Source organism: Carlito syrichta, unplaced genomic scaffold (assembly GCF_000164805.1).
Source record: "Carlito syrichta isolate Samal-C Ts95f unplaced genomic scaffold, Tarsius_syrichta-2.0.1 Scaffold309922, whole genome shotgun sequence".
NCBI lineage: Eukaryota > Metazoa > Chordata > Mammalia > Primates > Tarsiidae > Carlito > Carlito syrichta.
Genome location: NW_007254018.1, coordinates 1028358 through 1050610, shown reverse-complemented (window position 1 = coordinate 1050610; position 22253 = coordinate 1028358). Strand labels below are relative to the sequence as shown.

Genomic DNA, 22253 nt, shown 5'->3' with positions numbered 1-22253 from the left:
AGCCACTGCACTCCAGTCTGGGCGACTGAGTGAGACTCCGACTCAAAAAAAAAAAATTATTTGGGTATGATGGTGCATGCCTGTGGTTCCAGCTACTTGGAAGGCCGAGGTGGAAGGATCGCCTGAACCCACCAGATCAAGGCTGCAATAGCCGTGTGCACTCCAGCCTCGGCGACAGAGTAGGACTCCAACTCAAAAAAGAAGAAGAAAAGGAGGAGGAGGAAGAGGAAGAGGAAGAAGAAGCAGCAGCATACATTAAGTTTCCAAGATGCTTGCATATGACCACCAGTGTCAGCATCCATGGTGTACCCATATCTGCATGCTCACTTTGTTTAGGGATTTTGTTCTCCCTACTTCTGCTGCTGTGAAACCTGGTATTCATATTCCTTCATTTCCCCAGAAGATGTTCTTTACAAAGAGGTATGCCTATAGGGGCATAGGCTCTCACAAAAAATTGAACAGCAAGCACCTAAATATATAAACAGAGACCATAACAATATGCAGGCCAGTAGGTAAGGGCTTAAAATCATTTGTTAAGTTTTAATGTATTTTTTTCATTTTACATTTTTTTTTTTTACTTGGAGTCTCACTCCGTTGCCCAGGCTGGAGTACAGTGGCACATATGCTCATGGCCACCCCAGTGTCCACCTGCTGGGCTCAGGTGATCCTTCTACTTCAACCTTCCAAGTAGCTGGAACTACAGGCACACGCCACCATGCCCAGTTAATTTTTTTTTTTTTTTTTTAGTCAGACTCTCACTCTACGATCCAGGCTGGAGTGCAGTGGCACACTCACAACCACCCCAGTGTCGACTTGCTGGGCTCAGGCCATCCTTCTGCCTCAGCCTTCCAAGTAGCCAGAACTACAGGCGCATACTACCACACCCAGCTAGTTTTTTTTGGATATATTGTAGAAATGAGATCTCACCAAGTTGCCCAGGCTGTTCTCGAACCTGTGGGCTCAGGCAATCCCCTTACCTTGGCCTCCCAAAGTGCTGGGATTACAGGCTTGAGCCACCGTGCCCAGTTGTATTTTACATTCTTAAACATGGATTTAATTAAAGATACTTTTCATTAATAATAATATTATTTGTTTGACTTACCTTGAAATCATTGATTGAGAACATAAATTCTGGGAACCGTGGTATTTGGAAGAAGTAGTAATAGCTGGATTTGAAGAGCTGGGCAGGGTGTCGTAAAATATATTCTGCAATTAAAATGCCATGTTAAACCTTATCCAAGGGGTGTAAATTACTTACCATTGGAAGAACTTATTTTTAGGGCAATTTTACCTTAAGATAATCCCATAAAATAATCCACAAGTAAGGTTTCTTTGGACCAATTTCTATGTTTTTATATTTTATTGTGGATGTTTCTGGTATTTTAAAAATTTACAGCACTTTATTTATTTGAGTCAGGATCTTACTCTGTCACCCAGGTTGCAGCGCAGTGGCACAAGCAAGGCTCATCACAGCCTCGACTTTGTGAGTTCAGGCAATCCTTCCACCTCAGCCTCCCGAACAGCTGGGATTATAGACACATGCCACTATGCCCGGCTAATTTTTTTGATTTTTTTGTAGAGACGAGGTTTCACTATATTGCCCAGGCTGGTCTCAAACTCCTGGACTCAAGCAATCTACCTGCCTTGGCCTCCAAAAGTGCTGAGATTACAGGCATGAGCCACCATGCCTGATACAGCACTTTAAATAAAAATAAAGTTTTACTTTATAAAGTCTTAACTTAAAGGGAACAATAAGCCCAAACAACATTGCTTTTCCTCCAAAGTCATTATCAGACTTTTTGTAATTATATCACTTTTCTTAGGAATACCTCGTCATGTAATTTTCTGTTGTTTAAAAGTCTCCTTACAGACTGATTCAAGTTGAACACCTGATTCATTTGCCCTGAAAAGGAACTGAAATGTGTTCTGTACATTCATTAATGTGTCTAGAAAACTCATTCATTCCATGAATGTTTGCCTATTGATATGTGCCAGGGGATTCAGCGGTGAACAAGATAGGAAAGTTTCCCACAGTGAACTTACACAACTAATAAGTAACACATACTTAAAAGAGCAATCATACCATAAAGAAAATAAAAGAAGGTGATCTGGGTGAAAGTGATGGTGGGTGGGGGCCTATTATTTAGCAGAGATAGTCATGAAGGCCTCTCTGGAGCTGTGACATGTGTGCTGAATCCTAAATGGTAAGAAGGAGTCAGCCATGCAAAGATCTAGGAAGAGCATCCGGAAACAGCAAGCAGGTCCTGGGCTTGGCACATTCAAGAAGCAGAAAGAAGTGAATGCAGTGGCTCACACTTGTAAATCCCAGTACTTTGCGAAGTCAAGGTGAAAGAATTGCCTGAGTGCAAGTGTTCAACACCAGCCTGGGCAACTTGGCGAGACCTCATCTCTATGATAAATCAAAAAATTAGCCAGGTGTGGTGGTGCCCGCCTGTGGTTCCAGCTACATGGAAGGCTGAGGCAGAAGGATCGCCTGAGCCCAGCAGGTTGAGATTGTGATAGCCATGAGTGTGCCACTGCACTCCAACCTGGGCAACAGAGTGAGATTCCTTGGCATCTTCCTAACTAGAGACGTAAAAGACTTTTACAATGAAAACTACAAAACACTGCTTAAAGAAATCAAAGATGACACAAACAAGTGGAAAAATATTCCATGCTCATGGATTGGAAGCATCAACATTGTTAAGGTGTCCATTCTACCTAAGGCAATCTACAGATTTAATGCAATGCCCATCAAATTACCAGAAACATTCTTTTCAGACCTAGAAAAAACAATACAGGAATTCACATGGAAACATAAATGACCAAGAATAGCCAAAACAATCCTCAGCGTAAAAAACAAGGCAGGAGGTATCACACTCCCAGACTTTAAACTATATTATAAAGCTACAATAATCAAAACAGCCTATGTACGAGAACAGGCATATAGACCAATGGAATAGAATTGAGATTCCAGAAGCAAAACCTCAATTTCTCAACCAACTCATCTTTGACAAAGCCTCCACCACCAACTACTGGGGAGAAGAGAACCTATTCAGTAAATGGTGCTGGGAAAACTGGCTGAGCACATGCAGAAGATTGAAACAGGACCCCTACCTAGCCCCATACACAAAAATTAACTCTAAATGGATCACAGACCTAAATGTAAAACCTCAAACTGTAAGAACCTTAGAAAATGCAGGACACACCCTTATGGAAGTTGGATCTGGCAACCGATTCCTGATCCAAACCCAGGCCATAAGAGATAAGACAGACAAGTGGGACCTCATTAAACTGGCAAACTTCTGCAAAGCCAAAGAAACCATCAAAAGAGCAGGAAGACAGCCGACAGACTGGGAAAAAATATTTGTCAACTCCAAGTCTGACAAAGGCCTAACATCAAAGATCTACAAGGACCTCAAACGTGCTGAAAATAAAAAAAACCAGACAGCCCCGTTACAAAGTGGGCTAAAGATATGAATAGACATTTCTCAAAAGAAGACACACGAGCAGCCAATAGATACATGAAAAAATGTTCAGCCTCACTAGTCATCAAGGAGATGTAAATTAAAACCACACTGAGATACCACCTAACTCCAGTCAGAATGACTATCATCAATAACTCAAAAAATAACAGATGCTGGAGAGGATATGGTGGAAAGGGAACACTTCTACACTGTTGGTGGGAGTGTAAACTAGTACAGCCTCTGTGGAAATCAGTGTAGCGATTCCTAAAAGCTCTAAAAATCGACCTTCCATATGACCGCGCAATCCGCCTACTGGGAATATACCCGGAAGAACTCAGGTCACTCTATAAAAAAGATACCTGAATACATATGTTTATTGCAGCATTGGTCACAGTAGCAAGAACATGGAACCAACTGTGCTGCCCATCAAAAGAGGACTGGATAAAAAATATGTGGTACATATACACAATGGAATACTATGCAGCCATAAAGAAGAACAAAATCATGAACTTCGCAGCAATCTGGATGAAATTAGAGCTTATAATACTGAGTGATCTCTTACAGAAAAAAAGAGCTGAGTATCGCATGCTCTCACTCATAAGTGGACCTTGAACAACTACCGTATGACTAAAAGAAAAGGACTGAAGTAATGGAAAACTGTGGAAGGGGGTAGGGAGGTGGGATTGACAGTAGTCGATATCTGCCTGGGGAAGGGGGGGCACACCTCATCAATAAGGATACCTGCACAATGAATATTTGTATACCTAACCCTGAATTGTACCCCACAATTTTAAAATGAAAATTAAAAGAGGAAAAAAATTTTCCTTACGATACAGGTTATTTTTTTCCCCTTATTTCGCATGTCACAACTATATTCAACAGGGTTGGAGTGTTTAGAAATATAACTTTCAGACTGGGTGCAGTGGTTCACGCCTGTAATCCTAGCACTTTAGGAGGCCAAGGCAAGAGGACTGCCTGAGCCCAGGGGTTCAAGACCAGCCTGGGCAACTTGGCAAGACCTCATCTCTACAATAAATAAATAAAAAATTAGCGAGGTCTGGTGGTGCGCACCTATGGTTCCAGCTACTTGGAAGCCTGAAGCAGAAGAATCGCCTGAACTCAGCAGGTCGCGGCTGTGATAGCTGTGATTGTGCCACTGCACTCCAGCCTGGGAGACAGAGGGAGACTCCGACTCAAACAAAAAAAAAAAAAAAAGGAAAGGAAATCCACAGTTATCTGAAAAAACTATTAAAATATTCCTCCCTTTCCAATCACAAATCTGTGTGAGGCCAGATCAGATTTCTTCATACACTTTCTTCATATACTTCAGTTCAAACAACATATTGCAGCAGATTGAAGAGATTTGCAAAAAATGTAAAACAATGACACTCTTTTCCCTAAAGTTTTGTTTTGGAAGATGTAGTTAGTTTTCATTAAAATATGTTAACAGGTAATGGTTTTTAAAGATGAATTCATATGTAAATATTTTTAAAAATTTGTTTTAATTTTCAGTACAGTGAATATGTAAAGACATAACCCATATAAACAAAAGCTCAATGAGGTCTTTAATAGTTTTAAGATGTTGAAGTCCTAAGACCAAAACAGAAACTGCTGCTTTAAAGGATACTGCCATTCCTCATAGCCAAAGCAGTCAGGCAAGAGGAGAATTTATTTCTAGGCTGTCAGGATTCATTACTGCCAAAGCAATGTCATTGCATCTTCCCTTTTGTTCCTCCCCAAGTTAACAGTAAAATATTTTTGTAAAGGAATAAAATTACACAAGCACATATGAAGCTGCATCATTCCTCAGGAAGACCGACAACCAAGGCATCTGACATTGTCATGTGCTTTCATGGTTTAGTCATCTAATTTTTAAAAGATTACGTTAACCAAAATTTGCTGTCTTTAATCCAAAATGTCAGTAACAATAACCAATTGTTGTGTTAGTTGAGATGCTTTCATGAATACTTGAACTCACCTGTAAATACATTTGGATGAGGAAAGTTAAGAACAATAAGCTTCATCACCATTTCAGGGTAACAGATGGCAATTAGCCAAGCAATCATACCCCCCCAGTCATGGCCAATAAGAACGCATTTGCTATAACCTGCAAACAAGAAATAAGTGTGGATATTATTGAAAAGAAACAGGTGGGTGCATTGTTACCTCACATAAAATAATTGCGCGTCTGAAACTACTTCTTTGATTAGCCTAGCCTAACTACGCACTTTGTATGAGATCTTGGGTTCTGAGTTACCAAAACTTGTTTATACATCTGAATCCCCTAGATAGCTCCACTCTAGACCTAAAGATTGAGAAACTTTCCCAGAAATGTTTAAATGGTATCTATCTATCTACCTACCTACCTACCTACCTATCTTCAGAAATAGCTAGATCAGATTTGGTTCTATGGGCATAATCAGGTAATAGCAAGATTATTTAGATTTTTTTTAAAGTCAGGGTCTCACTCTGTCGTCCAGGCTGGAGTGCAGTGGCACAATCATGATTCACCGCAGCTTCGACCTCCTGGACTCAGGTGATCCTTCCATCTCAGCCTCCCAAGTAGCTGGACTATAGCCTCGCATCACCCTGCCTGGCTAATTTTATTTATTTGTAGAGATGAAGTCTTGCTATGTTGTCCAGGCTGGTCTCAAACTCCTGGGTTCAAGCAATCCTCCCACCTTGGCCTCCCAAAGTGCTGGGATTACAGGTAGGAGCCTCTGCACTGGGCTTCCTGTATCCCTTATAAACCTACAGCACCTTCCCTTCCCTGGATTTGTCAAGTACAGAGGAGTGAGCTGTGGTTAGAATTGTTAGTTGACCTATAAGACACTGAAACTAAGATTTTGGCCTTGTTGATGTCTAGGTGGCCAAATATAGATATGAATTTGTTTGTAGTCTTGTTTGCAGAAATAAGTGCCTTGTCCAGTGGTTTCAGTGGTGACCAGAGTGATGGTGCTAACACCAGCAAGGATAATAAGGGCCAGCATTTCTTGGGAGCTGATTGTGAGCCAGGACCTATCCTGAGCATGTTGCTCACCTTTCAATTGATCCTTACAACCACACTCCCTCCTTATTTTATAGATGAATAGAAGAGAAGCGCAGAGCGGTCTAGCACCTTGCTCAGGGTTGCACAGCTAGCGAGAAATACAGTTTCCCTCCAAAACACCTAATGATATAGGACATTGATTATCCACTGTTGGCTCCTTGTGGGCTCCTCCGTGAGTGCTCCTAGCACCCAGGGCCCCCTTTCTCCACACTGGTCGGATTTCATTTCTCCATCCCTAAACTAGTGATCCTGCCTGAGTCCTTCCACCAACAGAATTCAGTCCTTCTGTTTATTGATTCACCAATCTGCGTATTGATCAGTTCTACTAATAGAACTGCCTCTGAAGCCTACAAATAACACTGCAGAATTTGAAAAAAATAAAATGCAGGATTTGAAGAAAATAAAAGTAGTCATCATTTTGGCAGATGGAATGGCTTTCTGGAGTCTGGTTCTGAAGCCTGCATGCTACGGTGGTGCTGTTCAAAAGACAGTAGATGCAAGCACTTGTTCTATCCTGGACAGTAGATTATTATACTTGCCTGATAAAGCCTGTAGTATTGTAGTGAGTCAATTCCAAGATATCTTTGTAGAGTGTGGTTATCTGTCTACATTTCTGTCATTAAAACAAACTGCCCCAGCAGTGAAAAATTTTGTAGTATATCTGAATTACAAGGCCCACAGTCTTGGAGGTAAATGCCAGATTTATCTTAGAAGTAGTAGTTAGAAAATAATATAGGACCATTTTCCTGAAAAAAAAATTTTTTTTTTTTGAGTTGAAGTCTCACTCTGTCACCCAGGCTGGACTGCAGTGGCAGGATTACGGCTCACCACAGCCTCCACCTCCTGGGTTCAGGTGATCCTTCTTCCTCAGCCTCCTGAGTAGCTGGTACTACAGGTGTGTGCTACCATGCCTGGTTACTTTTTTAATTTTTTTGTAGAGACGAGGTCTTGCTATGTTGCCCAGGCTGGTTTTGAAATCCTGGGCTCAAGCAATCTTCTTGACACAGCCTCCCAAAATGCTGGATTTACAGGTGTGAGCCACCATGCCCAGCCCGGATTATTTTTTGAAAGCTGAGAAATTCCTAGTTACAGTAAAATCATAAAAGTTCCACCTACATCCAGCTCATAAGTCTTTATTTCCAGGAAGCATCTATTTTCTCCCTAACTTCACAAACCCAATGTACATCCCAACACAGTTAAAAATGTCACTAATTTGGAACTGCGAAGTCAAACTGAATTAGAGGAAAGACTTAATTATAGAACCAATTATATACAAGTTTCATTTCATGTAATCATTATCATAATTTGAATTAGGTTAAAATGTTGATTAAGAGAGGTTCCTAGAGGATTTGCATTGTATGGATGAATAAGATTCACTTGTAATTCATTCCTGGAGTACTTAAAAGTTACTTAATTCTTTCAAGGAAGTACTTCTCATCATTTCTCCTCACCACTTATACTAATACGCACACATGAACAGAAACACACACACACACACACACACACACACCTTGTTTATATTAATGATTTACCGACAATTTCATGATGACAAAATCTGAATGAAATATAGTTTCAAAATCAGTGTCTCAGTCTGATTTACTATAATCAGACTAAATGACAGTACTGCATGTTGACAAGCTCCAGACCCCATCCATTTTTTTCTCCTCTAAAAATATTGGCCCAATCTATGCCCTCATGAGATTATTGTAGAAAGGGTCTTTGATTTCAAGGTGTTTCTCACTATATTGGCTCCATTAACATACTAACGGTAGCAGCTGGATTTCAGTCTAAGAGGATTAAGTAGATTGGATTATTGTTAAGAAAAAGATTTACTCTCCCGTCCCAACTGTCACAGAAGGAGTATACTTCGCTGCCCCTTTGATGTTAGAGTTGGCCATGTTGTTTGTTTTGGTCTCCTGGTGGCTGTATGACTTGACTTGAGGCTCTATCACATGACTTGCTTTGGCCAATGGGCTGCTAGTAGAAACTGGAAATATGCTTGTGCAGCTGGGCTCACCCTCTTGCTACTTCTGCCTTTACCAGGGAGAGAGCTTCTCTCAGGTAGTTACCCACCTTTAGCTTGGGCTCCTGCCCCACTCACAGAGAGAAACCAGTCCCAGCTGGACCCACGGCCTGAGGCAGAGACCCAGAGGAGTCCAACCGACGGCTGACCTGCAGCTCCATGCACGCTGGAATAAATGGCTCTGGCCATCTGCCACTGATTTGGGATGGTTTGTCACACAATATAAAAATAAAATACACAACTATGATGTGATTCCAGCTGAGCAATACAGAAGAAATGCTAATGCAAGTGCTTCTGCATCTTAAAACTTTTTTTTTGAGTCAGAGTCTTACTCTGTCGCCCAGGTTGGAGTGCAGTGGCACCTCATGGTCACCACAGCCTCGATCTGCTGGGCTCAGGCGATCCTTCCACTTCAGCCTTCCAAGTAGCTGGAACTACAGGCATGTGCCACCACACCTGGCTAATTTTTTGATTTATTGTAGAGATGAGGCCTCACCATGTTGCTCAGGCTGGTCTCGAACCCCTGAGCTCAGGCAATCCTCTCGCCTCTGCCTCCCAAAATGCTGGGATTACAGGTTTGAGCCATTGTGCCTGGCCTTATAACATTTTTAAGTGAATATCTAGGTGTGGGTTCTGAATAATTACATTTTCTGAGCTTGAGTCAAGCGTTCAATAATTAGTTCTAAAAATAAGAAATAGCTTACATGAGGTCTATTTATACAATTTCCCCCCCCCCCTCCTTTTTTAAGAGATGAGGTCTTGCTATGTTGCCCAGGCTGGTCTTGAACTCCTGGCCTCAAGTACTCCTCCTGCCTCGGCCTCTGAAACTGCTGAGATTAATAGCCCATGGGTCTATTTTTAAAAACAAACATCGAAAGTCATTCTTGCCTGGCAGACTGAATAGCTACTCTGGATGCATGATTTTACATTTCCTGGATAAATATTTTGGGCTGTATACCCCAATACCATGGTGACAGGATGCAGATCACAGATGGATGGAAAGTGCATCCTCCCAAGAAAAGAAGTTCTCCATTCACGATGTGTTGAGTGTTGGCCCCTTAAAAAGAATTAATACTGTTTTTTTAAAACTAAAACCTACCTAAGGAATCTAAAATATCCTTTATGTCTGTAATTAGACAATCCAGTTTATAATTCTCTCGCTGAACAGGAGCGTCTGTTTCTCCATAGCCTCTCAAATCCAGTGCCACAACTCGATAGTCACTCTTAAATTCTCTCAGCTGGTGTCGCCAAGAATACCTGCAGGAAATAAGAAACATTCAAAACACCATATTGGCTAATACAAAGAAGAACGTTACAGATTTTCTAAGTGGAAAACTATTTTTAAAAGTCCTTATTTTGAGAAAGGGCATACAGCTGCCAGTCAGCAGAGGGGAGTCCTACTTGAGCAGGAAACACAGATGTTCTAATAGAATTATGTTATCTTTTTTATCAGCTCCAGTGGGGTGTCACAGAAACTACAAGATACTCAAATCAATGTACTTATCTATGCCTTACTAAGCCAATTTTCTAACCTTTCTTAAATGATATTTATAGCCACCAGGGAATCTGTACAAGAAACAGCCAGTTACTTTACAGCCTGAATTTCTAGACAATAAATAAATTATAAAAGTTTGTTTTTGTTTTTTTGAGTCAGGATATTACTCTGTCACCCAGGCAGGAGTGCAGTGGCATGATCTCAGCTCATCACAGCCTTGACCTCCTGGGTTCAGGTGATCTTTCCGTCTCAGCTTCCAGGGTAGCTGGGACTACAGGTGTGTGCCACCATGCCTGGCTAATTTTTTGCCAAGGTCTCACTATTTCCTACGCAGGTCTTGAACTCCTGGGCTCAAGCAATCCTCTTGCCTCAGCCTTCCAAAGTGCTGGGATTACAGCTGTGAGCCACCACACCAGTTTAAAGATTTTTTTTTTTCATGTGAGAGGGAAGATGAGCTTGAGAGTTTTCCCAGAACACAAGAATGCTGGTCTGGCCCAGGACTTTTGTGGAGTAACGTAAGTCCAGGGCTCTTGTTCTGCAGAACTACTTGATTTTCTGATGGAATACATTTATTAGATGAAATTTTATTTCCCTCAAAAGTAGATTTCACTCATCTTACTTCACCATTAAATAGGGTTCAGTTTTCTTTAGTAACAATAAGAGCTACTGACGAAAAAGTCTGCAGGTTTAAAAAAAAAGATAATCACTGAAATAATCCAATATAACAACCATTTAAGATAAACTTCTACTTGTTAAAGCAGAATCTTCTGTGGAAGATCTTGAACCATAAGTACAAGCAAGAATGATGTTAACAACATTTAGCAACCAAAATGGCACCATCGCTGACCAATGAGGATGGCCACAGTGCTGCAGCCCAGTTCTGGAGGCCTCTGCTAGGCCAGACACGCCTCCTGTGCTTGATCATGGAACTGCAGAATTAACTGAAATACAGAGATCTGTGAAATTTTCTTCTTCAAATAAGCACAATCATTTTCGATAACAGGAAAAAAAAAGGACAAGGATTTTAAAAAGTGACTCACCACGTTATGGAACTCAAGATAACGCATCTTTAAAAAGTATCTGAGGCCAAGTGTGGTGGCTCAAGCCTGTAATCCCAGCACTTTGGGAGGCTGAGGTGAGAGGACTGCCTGAGCCTGAGGGTTCGAGACCAGCCTGGACAACTTGGCAAGACCTTATCTCTACAATAAATCAAAAATTAGCTGGGTGCGGTAGCACACGCCTGTAGTTTGACTACTTGGAAGGCTGAGGCGGAAGGATTGCCTGAGCCCAACAGGTCGAGGCTGCAGTGGCCGGGAGCGTGCCACCACACTCCAGTCTGGATGACAGAGTGAGATTCCAATTCAAAAAAAAAAAAGCATCCACACACACATTTGTTCTTGGAAACACAGTGTAAAATTATCTGACACAAGCCAAATGAGAGATCATTGTTGGAAAATTCTTTTGGAGTACAACAGGCAAGCAAACACAGTGATGTAAGATTAGAAATCAGTAGTGAGAGGTGATTGCCATGCGGAGTGACATAAAGCAGTAAGATCAACGTAACAAGTCAGGAAGAGCATCAGGTACATGTTTAGAATTATGAGTGGATACAGAATCTCTGATCTATTGCTAGAATATCTATGGCTTATGAAAATCTGCAAAAGCACTGCCATTAAGATGGATCTGAAAATGTTAATAAACAGTGTCTGTTTTTGGCTAGGCCATACCAGTCTTGTCTCTGGATTGCAACAAACTGTTTGTTTCCTTAAAGACACTCACCTGTCAATGCATATGATTTATTATTTTCTCATTAGCCTTACTTAAAATTTTGAATTGATTTTTTTTATGTCTTGTAACTGAAAACCAAGTCTTCCCTTTTAAAAATCCCTCATACCTAGTCAACAAGGTTCTGTGGATTTAACCTCTTCAATATTTATTGAAATATTCCTCCTGTCTGTCTTGTTATCATTACCTTAACTCAGGCCATTAACGCAGCAGCCCATTAATCGGTCTGCGTCCATTCCATTACCCTCAGCTCTGTCTTCCACAAAACCAGAATCACTCATGTCATTTCCCTGCTGAAAATCTTGGCTCCCTATCATTAACAATGTGAAACCCAGGTTTATTATCCTGGCAGACAGAATCTGCAAGAATCAATTGTTGCCCAGTCTTCCGACCTGATTACTTTACAGTCTCTGTTATATGCTTTATAACAGGCAGAGCTAACATCTGTATCGCTCTTACTACACGCCAGGCGTAATTCTAAGTGCTTCTTGTATGGTAATGCTGAGCTCTAAACAATAGTATAAAGTAGGCATTATTATTATCCCCACTTTATAGATGAAGAAACAGAGGCACAGCAAGGTTAACTGAAGTGCCCAAGGTCATGAATGGCAAACAGCACAGCCAGGATTTCAACCCAAGTAGCCTGGCTTCTGCAGCCATGTCACGGTGCCTCTACAGCACTAGGCTGCTGTGGTGAACAAACATGAGTATTCTCTTTTTAAGATTTCTTGTAGTGACAGAGTCTCACTATGTTGCCCAGGCCGGTCTGGAACTCCTGGCTTAAGCAATCCTCCTGCCTCGGCCTCCCAAAAGTGCTGGGACTCCAGGCCTGACTGGGTATTGTTTTTTGCTTTTATGAGTTTGTTTGTATGTTTTTCTTTCTCGGAAATACCATCACTCCCTGCCATCCTCCTATTATCCCGTAATCCCTGACCCTCACCATTCATTTAACCCTTCCTCAACTGGGCATCTCTTCTTCTAGACTTCCCAGGCTTCCTCCGGTGCACGCCGGGTCCAGTGGGCTCTTCTGTGCTTCTGTACTTGTGCGTACACTCTTGAGTGCACTGGGCCCGTAGCACATAATACCCTGTTGATATCTAGCTCTTCCACTAGGATGTTAGTTTCCTGAGTTGCCTGCTGGGATGTCTGGCCCACGTAGGTGCTTCTAAAGATTTGTTGAATAAGCAAAACAACAAACTAATGGAAACACTGAATGACAGTGCTGTAAGTACCAGTTATGCAATAAAACCTCTGTCCCAGATCAGGCTTTGAGACAATGACAGCTGAAGGTCCCAAACTCCTACTAGGGAATTTCTATTCAGTTTCTACTAGGCTGTGCATTTTTTGTTTGTTTGTTTGTTTTCTGAGTTGGAGTCTCACTCTGTTGCCCAGGCTGGAGTGCAGTGGCATGTCACGGCCACCGCAGCCCTGATCTGCTGGGCTCAGGTGATCCTTCCGCCTCAGCCTTCCAAGTAGCTGGAACCACAGGCATGTGCCACCATGACCGGCTTATTTTTTGATTTATTAGAGACGAGGTCTCACCAAGTTGCCCAGACTGGTCTCGAACCCCTGGGCTCCGACAGTCCTCTCACCTCAGCCTCCCAAAGTGCTGGGATTACAGGCTGAGTCACCAAGCCTGACCCGTGCATTGTTTCACTATCCTAAGTATCTATATGTCTTCATTTAGAATTCATTTAATTAGATATTTCAAAGTAGATATTGACTCACAACAATGTATACAATCCCACATTTTACATTTAAAATTGTTTTAGAGATCACGTAACAATGATACCTGCATGAATAATTTAATAATATTATGAATAATGTATCTTTTTTTAAAATTGAGACAGAGACTCACTATCTGGTCCAGGTTGGTCTGGAATACTGGACTCAAGTGATCCTCCCACTTTGGCCTCTCAAAGTGCTAGGAATACAGGCATGAGCCACATGCCTGGCCTTATATTATGAATAATTTAAATTGCCTTAAAAATAAATTCAACTACTGCTGTGAACAATATCCAAAACAACTCTAAGAAACAGGACAACTTATTTTAATAAATTACAAAAGAACAATATCATCTTAAATGTCAACTTCCTGGAGTTCATAAACAAAACACATTTGGTTTACACCTTAGCCCTAAACTGAAAAGGAAATCACCTCAGTGACAGGCTGATGGGGTCATTTATATGGCTAACACAAAAATCAATCCCCTCGATACAAGAATGAAACACATTACAAAAGCAGTAAAATATGATAAATAAGTAAAACTATTTTCATTCAGGTTGTCTTTTTCTAGGAGCTTTAGGTGATAGAAGAGGATACCTGGAAAAAACAAAACAAAAAAAACAACCTCTTCCCAAAGTATTACTCTGAACCTGAGGAGGGCTCCCGGCCCTGCCAGGTCAGCCACTTTCACATTGTAGATAGAATCTCTTTTCCTGTCACACAGAGAAAGGCCCCAGCTGTTGGCCTCTGGGCTCAGCTGTGTGCGTGAGGGGCCCTCTCTCGCCTCGGCACTTGAGAGATGCCACACGCATCCCACACAGCTGGTGATGAAGATGCCTCAAAGAAATTGCCTGCCTCAGCTCAAAATATTTTTGGGAGATGCAAATTGAAGCGGAGAGAGAGTTGGAGAAAAATCATCCTTCCACAAAACAGTCTTATTTGGGGCTAATTTAGCTATAGGTCTCATAGATGTGTATCTTGTGTGTTTTCCTTTAGATTTTAAAGAGGAAGAGCCAGGATTTTGTTGTTTCTGTGTAACAACTGATCATATACATTAAATATCACTAATTCTCAACAGCTTTTCTCAGGCAATGATGATAAATGCAGAAAATACATTACATGTGCACGGTACTTTAAGTTTTAAAAGCAAAGTCACACAAATGACCACTTTATCCTTTTTTTCCTCTTCATTATATCAAAAGTTTCTAATCAACTTGATCTACAAACAAGTTTATAATTTTATGTGTATTTAGGCAAAACAATTGGTAGAGGAGTAACATTTATATTTGTAATACAAATGGAAATTGACTTGAAACGCAAGGCATAAAGATTTTGGGGCCTTTACAATGAAAAAAATAAAGAAGAGTTTTGTCCTAAAACTTAAATCTTAGAGTTTTGTCATAAATTTTGATATATGGATTGACTTCTGCCACCAGCACCTAAATGGAATTGACTAGACCCCATAATGAGTAACAGTGGCAGTTTGATTGGAAGGAAAGACAGAGTGAGCATCAAAATAGGGGTTTTGGCCGGGCACAGTGGCTCACGGCAGTAATCCCAGCACTTTGGGGGACAGAAGCGAGAGAACTGTCTGAGCCCAGGGGTTTGAGAACAGCCTGGGCAACCTGGTGAGACCCTGTCTCTACAATAAATTTTTTAAAAAATTAGCTGAGCGTGGTAGCATGCACCTCTAGTACCAGTTACTTGGAAGGCCGAGGTGGAAGGATCATCTGAGTCCAGGAAGTCGAGGCTGCAGTGGCTAGTACCAGTTACTTGGAAGGCCGAGGCGGAAGGATCATCTGAGTCCAGGAAGTTGAGGCTGCAGTGGCCATGAGCATGCCACTGCACTCCAGCCTGGGTGACAGAGTGAGACTCTGACTCAAAAAAAAAAAATCCATGCATGTTATCAGATCATTATCATTCCCACAGACTGAGGACAAGCAGCAGAGGTCAGTCCTAAATTTCAAGAACAAGGGTCATCTTACTTTCTGGCACTGCCAACTTGATAAGGGTAGCTGCAAGCCTTAATTAGATGATATATGTAAAGCACTTATACGAGTACTTGGCACATTGTAAATGCTCTGAAAATGTTAACTGTCATCATTATCTTCCCCAGAATCAGGAAACTGTTATCTAACACATGGGTCTCCACACTAAGTAAACGGGAATGAAAAAAATAAACATTCACTTGAGTATTCCCTGGGGCCGTGAGAAAGTCCTTTCACATGTTTTGACTCTCTTTATCTTCACACAGCTCTGCAAAATTATTCTAGATGACTGTGTAGGGTCCTGTAGCAAATAAATAAACCGCTGAGTCAGAATTTCCTGTTCATTTGACTTTTAGACAGATTGCACCAACGTTTTAGAACATTTTATCGTGAATCCATCATGCTGTGACCTCCACAAAGCGAGTCTACATGCGTGTGTTAGAATTGCACTGGGTAGCTTCCTGCCATCTCAGATGCAGAAACAGATTCAAGTACAGCATGAAAATGACTTATACTTATTTATGCATGTAAATCCAGAAGGAGGAAAAAAATTCTTCACAAGGGGAAAAATCTTCTCGGGAAGAGGCACTTACAGACTTCTTGCTCTGGAAAAATTATGAGGTAGCCAGGTCTTTGCTGTCTTCGTTAGTTTCTTCAATGCCTCATATTTCCTGGTACACTAACATCCTCGATGCATGTATTCATAGAGTCCCTTCCAGGCATAACATATTACCTAAAGTGTCTTAGGTAACATTCCTTTCAGAGTTAGGTGCATTTTAAATCAGGACTTTGGGTGACACAAAATCTTTAAATCTCTAAAAGGAGTGAGAAATCCATAATGGTGGAATCTAGGGATTAGGAGACAGCCATAGAGAAATTTGGGGAGCTGGATATTTTTGTCCCAGACTTTTCAAAGGATACCAGATATTCTACCTCAGAGTCAACTGAGAGAACTGAGTTTTCAAAAATCCATCTCTCAGCTGGGCATGGTGGCTCACGCTTATAATCCCAACACTCTGGGAGGCTGAGGTGAGAGGACTGCCTGAGCCCATGGGTTCAAGACCAGCCTGGACAACTTGGTGAGACCTCGTCTCTACAATAAATCAAAAAATTAGCCAGATGTGGTAGCACGTGCCTGTAGTTCTAGCTACTTGGAAGGCCAAGGTGGAAGGATCACCTGAGTCCAGCAGGTCAAGGCTGCAGTGGCTGTGAGTCTCACAGAGTAAGACTCCAAATCAAAAAAAAAAATAATAAAAATAAAAATCCATTTCTCGACCTATTTAGTTCATGAACCATCTTTGCAGCCCTATGCTATAAAAACCCGATTTTCTTTCATCACTATCATATGAACCACCTCTTTCATTTTTAGAATTTTTTGAGAAAAGACCTTGCTCTGTGTCCAGGCTGTAGTGTAGTGGCACAATCATAGCTCACTGCAGCCCTGAACTCCTAGACTCAAGCAATCCTCTCGTTTCAACCTCCCGAGTAGCTGGGAAATACAAGCATGTGCCACCACACCCAGCTAATTTTTTATTTTTGGAGCTGAGGGTCTTTCTATGTTGTCCAGACTGGTCTCGAACTTCTGACCTTAAGCAATTCTCCCGCTTCAGCCTCCCAAAGTGCTGGGATTACAGGCATGAGTCACCACCCCCGACCATATACTACCTCTCTTTTAATGGTGTTCATTAAAACATTTTAAAATCATGTGTTGCTTATTTGGTCCTGTGGAGTCAACAGAGAATAGGCATTTCCCCCTACATAACTGCTATGGTTTCAATGTGTTCCCTAAAATTCATATGTTGACTTTTTTTTTTTGAGTCAGAGTCTCACTATTGTTGCCCAGGCTGGAGTGCAATGGCATGCTCATGGCATGGAGTGCAGTGGCATGCTCATGGCCACCACAGCCTTAACCTGCTGGGCTCAGGTGATCCTTCCACCTCAGCCTTCCAAGTAGCTGGAACTACAGATGCATGCCACCATGCCTGGATAGTTTTTGTGATTTATTGTAGAGTCGAAGTCTCACCAAGTTGCCCAGGTTGGTCCCAAACCCCTGGGCTCAGGCAATCCTCTCACCTAGGCCTCCCAAAGTGCTGGGATTATAGGCTGAGCCACTGCGCCCAGCCCATATGTTGATATTTAATGATCAACGTGACAGTATTAAGAGATGGGGCCTTTAGAGGGTGATGAAGTCGTGAGGGTTCTGCTGGCAAAAATCAGATGAGTAACCTTATAAAATGACTGGAGGGAAACAACCAGGCTCTTTTTGCCCTTCTGTCCTTCCACCATGTGAGGACACAGTGTTCGTGCCCTCCAAGGGACACACCCACAAGGCGCCATCCTGGAAGCACAGAAACAGCCCTCACTAGACACTGAACCTGCCTGTGCCTTGATCTTGAATTTCCCAGCCTCCAAAACTGTGGAAATACATCTTGTTTGTGGAGTCAGAGTCTCACTCTGTTGCTCAGGTTGGAGTGCAGTGGTGAAAGCACAGCTCACAGCAGCCTCAAACTCCTGGGCTCAAGTGAACCACTTCAGTCTCCCAAGTAGTGGGACTACTTGATTTTTTTGTAGAGACAAGGTCTCGCCAAATTGCCCATGCTGGTCTCAAACTCCTGAGCTCAAGCAATCCTTCCATCTTGGTCTCCCAAAGTGCTGGGATTACAAGCATGAGCCACGGTGTCTAGCCAATTTCTGTTCTTTATAAATTACTTAATTGTGGTATTTTGTTATGACAACACAAACTGAGACAGTAACTAACACCTGTATATTTTGGCTTTAGGTTTTCTTTTTAATGTGAAATACCTGAGCCCTTCATTTATCCTGTATTCACATAAACCTGTCGCTTCGTGCAAAGGAAATTGTTCATTGTCAGTTTCCAGGAGTCCCCTTCTTTCTGCCTTATCCTCACTCCAAGCCTCACCAAAAACTTCCTAAAAACAATCACTCCAAGCCTATGGCTTGTTTAAAATCTCCTTTCCCCATCCAAGTGTTGCATTTTGCCTGTAGTTCTCTATAAATACTGTTTTATGACTATTTCAAAAATTTGAAGCACTGAAAGATACTTCTTTTAATTATCAAAAAGGTATAAATTTAGGATGGTACATGTAGATTTCTTTAGACTAGGAGAAAAATCATTGTTGTGATTCAGGAACATTTAGGAATGATAACTCTGGGCCAGTGATCATACAGTATGGTCCGTTAAGTCATTACAAGAAGATAATACTGTGATGAGTGCTATAGTTTGAATGTCTGCCCTCTTCAAAACTCATGTTGAAATTTAATTGCCACTGTAACCTTTTTTTTTTTTTGAGTTGGAGTCTCACTCTGTTGCCCAGACTGGAGTGCAGTGGCCGCTGCCGGCCACCGCTGCCTCGACCTGCTGGGCTCCGGTGATCCTTCCGCCTCAGCCTTCCAAGTAGCTGGAACTACAGGCATGCGTTACCATGCCCGGCTAATTAAAAAAAAAAAAAAATTATTGTAGAGATGAGGTTTTGCCAAGTTGCCCAGGCGGGTCTCAAACCCACAGGCTCAGGCGATCCACTCACCCCAGTCTTCCAAGGCGCGGGATTACAGGCTGAGCCACCAAGCCCAGCAGGTGTGGGACCTTTAAGAATTGACTAGGGGCTGGGAGCGGTAGCTCATGCCTGTCATGCCAGCTCTTTGGGAGGCCAAAGAGGGAGGATTGCTTGAGCCCAGGAGTTCGAGACCAGCCTGGGCCACAGAGTGAGACCTTGTATCTACAAAAATAAAAAAAATAATCAGGGCATGATGGTGCAAGCATGTAGTCCGCTAATTGGGACTCTAAAGCAGAAGGATCACTTGAGCTCAGGAGGTCAAGGCTGTGGTAAGCTGTGAGCATGCCACTGCACTCCAGCCTGGGTGACAGAGTGAGACCCAACTTTAAAAAAAAAAAAAGACACATTAGACCATAAGGGCACTGCCCTCACGAGTGGATATAACATAATTATGAAAAGGCAAGAGTGGTTCCCTTTCATCCCTTTGTCTTTCCTTCCTCTGCCAAGTGATGATGTAGTGAGAAGGGCCAGGTCAATGCGGGCGCCTTGATCTTGGACTTCCCAGACTCCAGAACTGTGAGAACATAAATGTCTCTTCATTACAAATGACCCAGACTGTGGTACTCTGTTACAGCAGCCCAAAGTGAACTACGACAATGAGCCAAGTTTTAACGTAACAATGAAAGTTAGTTGGTAAGTTTACCAGAATTCTGGAAATCCATGAAGCAGCAGCATAAGGGGTTTGCCTCTTTCTCCAGTAGCAACATAATGAAATCTTAACCCCGAATCCTGAAAAGAGATGGCATGGGGTTTTAACAATGCTTTGCATTGATTGTCAAAGAAGTCTGTTTAACATTTCCATTTCATTATCAATACTCACTTGCATAAATTTTAACATCAAGAAATAATATAACTTTTATTAATTTTTTTTTTTTAAAAAAACATGATTTGTCAATAGGATAAGTTGAAAGATTCACTTTGGTCAATTCCCTTCATGGTATCTTCTTGTTCTAGTACAAGGTCAATTTATGTATAATGAGCTGCTGAAGCAAGTTCACAATCTGTAACTTTCATCTTACTGACAGATCACATTTCATCTCACTCAAATTCTGCAGGACATGTAAATAATTCCTACCTGACTTTAAGCTCCTGCCATGTTTACCTCCTAGTCATGTACTTATCCCAGCTTGCCCGTCAAGAGCTGTGCCATCAGTTACATAATTCACACCTCCTTCCCTTATTTTTAGGTCTCTCCTTCCCACATTGTTATTTTGAGTGGTGTATGTACTGTTCCCCTTGCTGTCTGCTCCGCGTGTCATGTCAGTGAGCATTTCTAATAGCAGAACGCCTTGAGTTCTCAAGACTTCATGTGGGAGACCAGAAAACCCAGGGAAGATGATAAGCATGGGGGGTGGGGGTGGGGAGAAGAACTCAGCAAACACTAAACAAACTGAAGAGAGGAAAGCAGAGGAAACAGCAAGAAATGAAAACCAAAACTCTGAAAGAAAGCGAGGAAAGGTTGGCATGGTGGCTCATGCCTGTAATCCTTGCCTTTTGGGAGGCCTAAGTAGGAGGATTGCTCGACCCAGGAGCTCAAGACCAGCCTAGGCAACACAGGGAGACCTTGTCTCTTAAAAACAAACAAACAAAAAAACACCTAAGAAACCAGGAACTAAAAGCTGAGCTTTGATACTACTTTTATATCAGGCAACCCAAGCAGCTAGGTTTTCCGATATGAAATAATCGTTTTACAGATTTAGAAAATGAGGCCTAAAAATGTTAATCCAGGTTATAAAGTGATTGGGAGTAGAGCTGAGGCTATTATCCCCATCTTGTCCTGACTCCCAAGACCATGTCTTTCCACTCCTTGGTTCTGCCTTTCTGGGGCAGCGTTTTAGGTGGCCAGAGTCAGAGGAAAGGTGTTCTGAGGAATTCCAGTGATTCTTATGCTACTTTGACTCCTCAGAGTGGACAGAGATAACAAATCTGACTTTGCCCTCAACTGCAGAATGCCTTCCTAGAAGTTCAATAACTTCCTTTATTGGTGGTGAGACCTGGAGGATGCCAATGCCATGAGCACTTGACTGGATTTCATCAACAAATATGCTATTGCTATGTGCCAGACACAAAGTTGGCTTGTTTTGTTTTGTTTTACAAATATTAACTCATTTAATTCTCATTTCAGCCCCAGGCAAGAAAGAAGTCCTCCTGCCCTTCTGAACTCCAGCTGCTGGGCAATTTAGCTCCTAAAAGGAAATCAGGACGGGGTGACATAAATAACCCCTCATATGAGGCTGATTTTGAAAGGCCTGTGAGTCAGACCATAGGGTATATCACAGAAGCCCTGTCACCACCCGGAGTTTCAGGGAATAGATTATCCTGGGCTGTCAGGAAGCTTGGGACAATATAAACAAGCAGTCTTATGTATGCTTGGCATTCGCTTTTTATTCCATTCCTTTGGTCCCTGACTTCATACCTCTACTTCCCTCCTCCTAAACATTCACCATGGTTTTTTTGTTTCCTGCTCCCTAAGTCCTGATTGTCAAGGACTTATTCTGTTTACTCTTTGTGTCTATCTCTAAAATGTGGGCAAAGATGGCCTTCTGGGACAGTAGGGTGCCTCTGGGAACAATTCTCTCCAGCGGGTCTGAAGGGCAAAAAGGTGACAGCTTCCCCTTGCAGTAGGAAGGAGAGGGGAATTATTCTGGGTTGTGGGGCCGGGGACAGAAAGATAAGAGGACTCTGAGAAACTCCACATTAAGCAGCCAGTCAAGGGGCCGGCAGGATAGATGCTCTTTGTCAGCTTCTCGCTCTCTCTCTCCATCTGTCTCTCTGTGTCTGTCTCTTTCTTCTCTCTGTCGCTCTGTCTCTCTCGTGTCTCTCAGTCACCCTGTCTCTCTTTTCTTTCCCTTGTGTCTCTCTGTCGCTGTCTCTCTCGAGTGTCTCGTCTCTGTCGCTCTGTCTCTCTCGTCTCTGTCTCTCACACACACACACACACACACACACACACACACACACACACACACACACACGAGACCAGAAGGGAACACAAAGAAAGACGACGCACGGAGACCCGACCCAGGGACCCGACCCTCTCGCGCCGCCGCGCCCCTCCCGCGCCCCCCGGTCACCCCGCGAGCCCGCAACACCGGGGGACGCCGAGCCCGACGCCCCCCGCCCGCCCCGCGCCGGGCCCGCGCCCTTC

General features: G+C 42.4%; 1 protein-coding gene across 1 annotated transcript in view; it reads right to left on the bottom strand.

Annotated features, from left to right (window-relative positions):
- The window catches only part of EPHX4 (epoxide hydrolase 4), a 48621-nt gene that overhangs the window by 25523 nt on the left and 845 nt on the right, over positions 1-22253 (bottom strand). Inside the window, exons 2-6 of the mRNA XM_021717690.1 lie at positions 22081-22249; positions 19752-19837; positions 9639-9796; positions 5446-5574; positions 1103-1206 (exon numbers count right to left, since the gene is read on the bottom strand). Coding sequence (XP_021573365.1) covers positions 1103-1206; positions 5446-5574; positions 9639-9796; positions 19752-19837; positions 22081-22249 — 646 coding nt within the window. The remainder of the gene's footprint in view (positions 1-1102; positions 1207-5445; positions 5575-9638; positions 9797-19751; positions 19838-22080; positions 22250-22253) is intronic.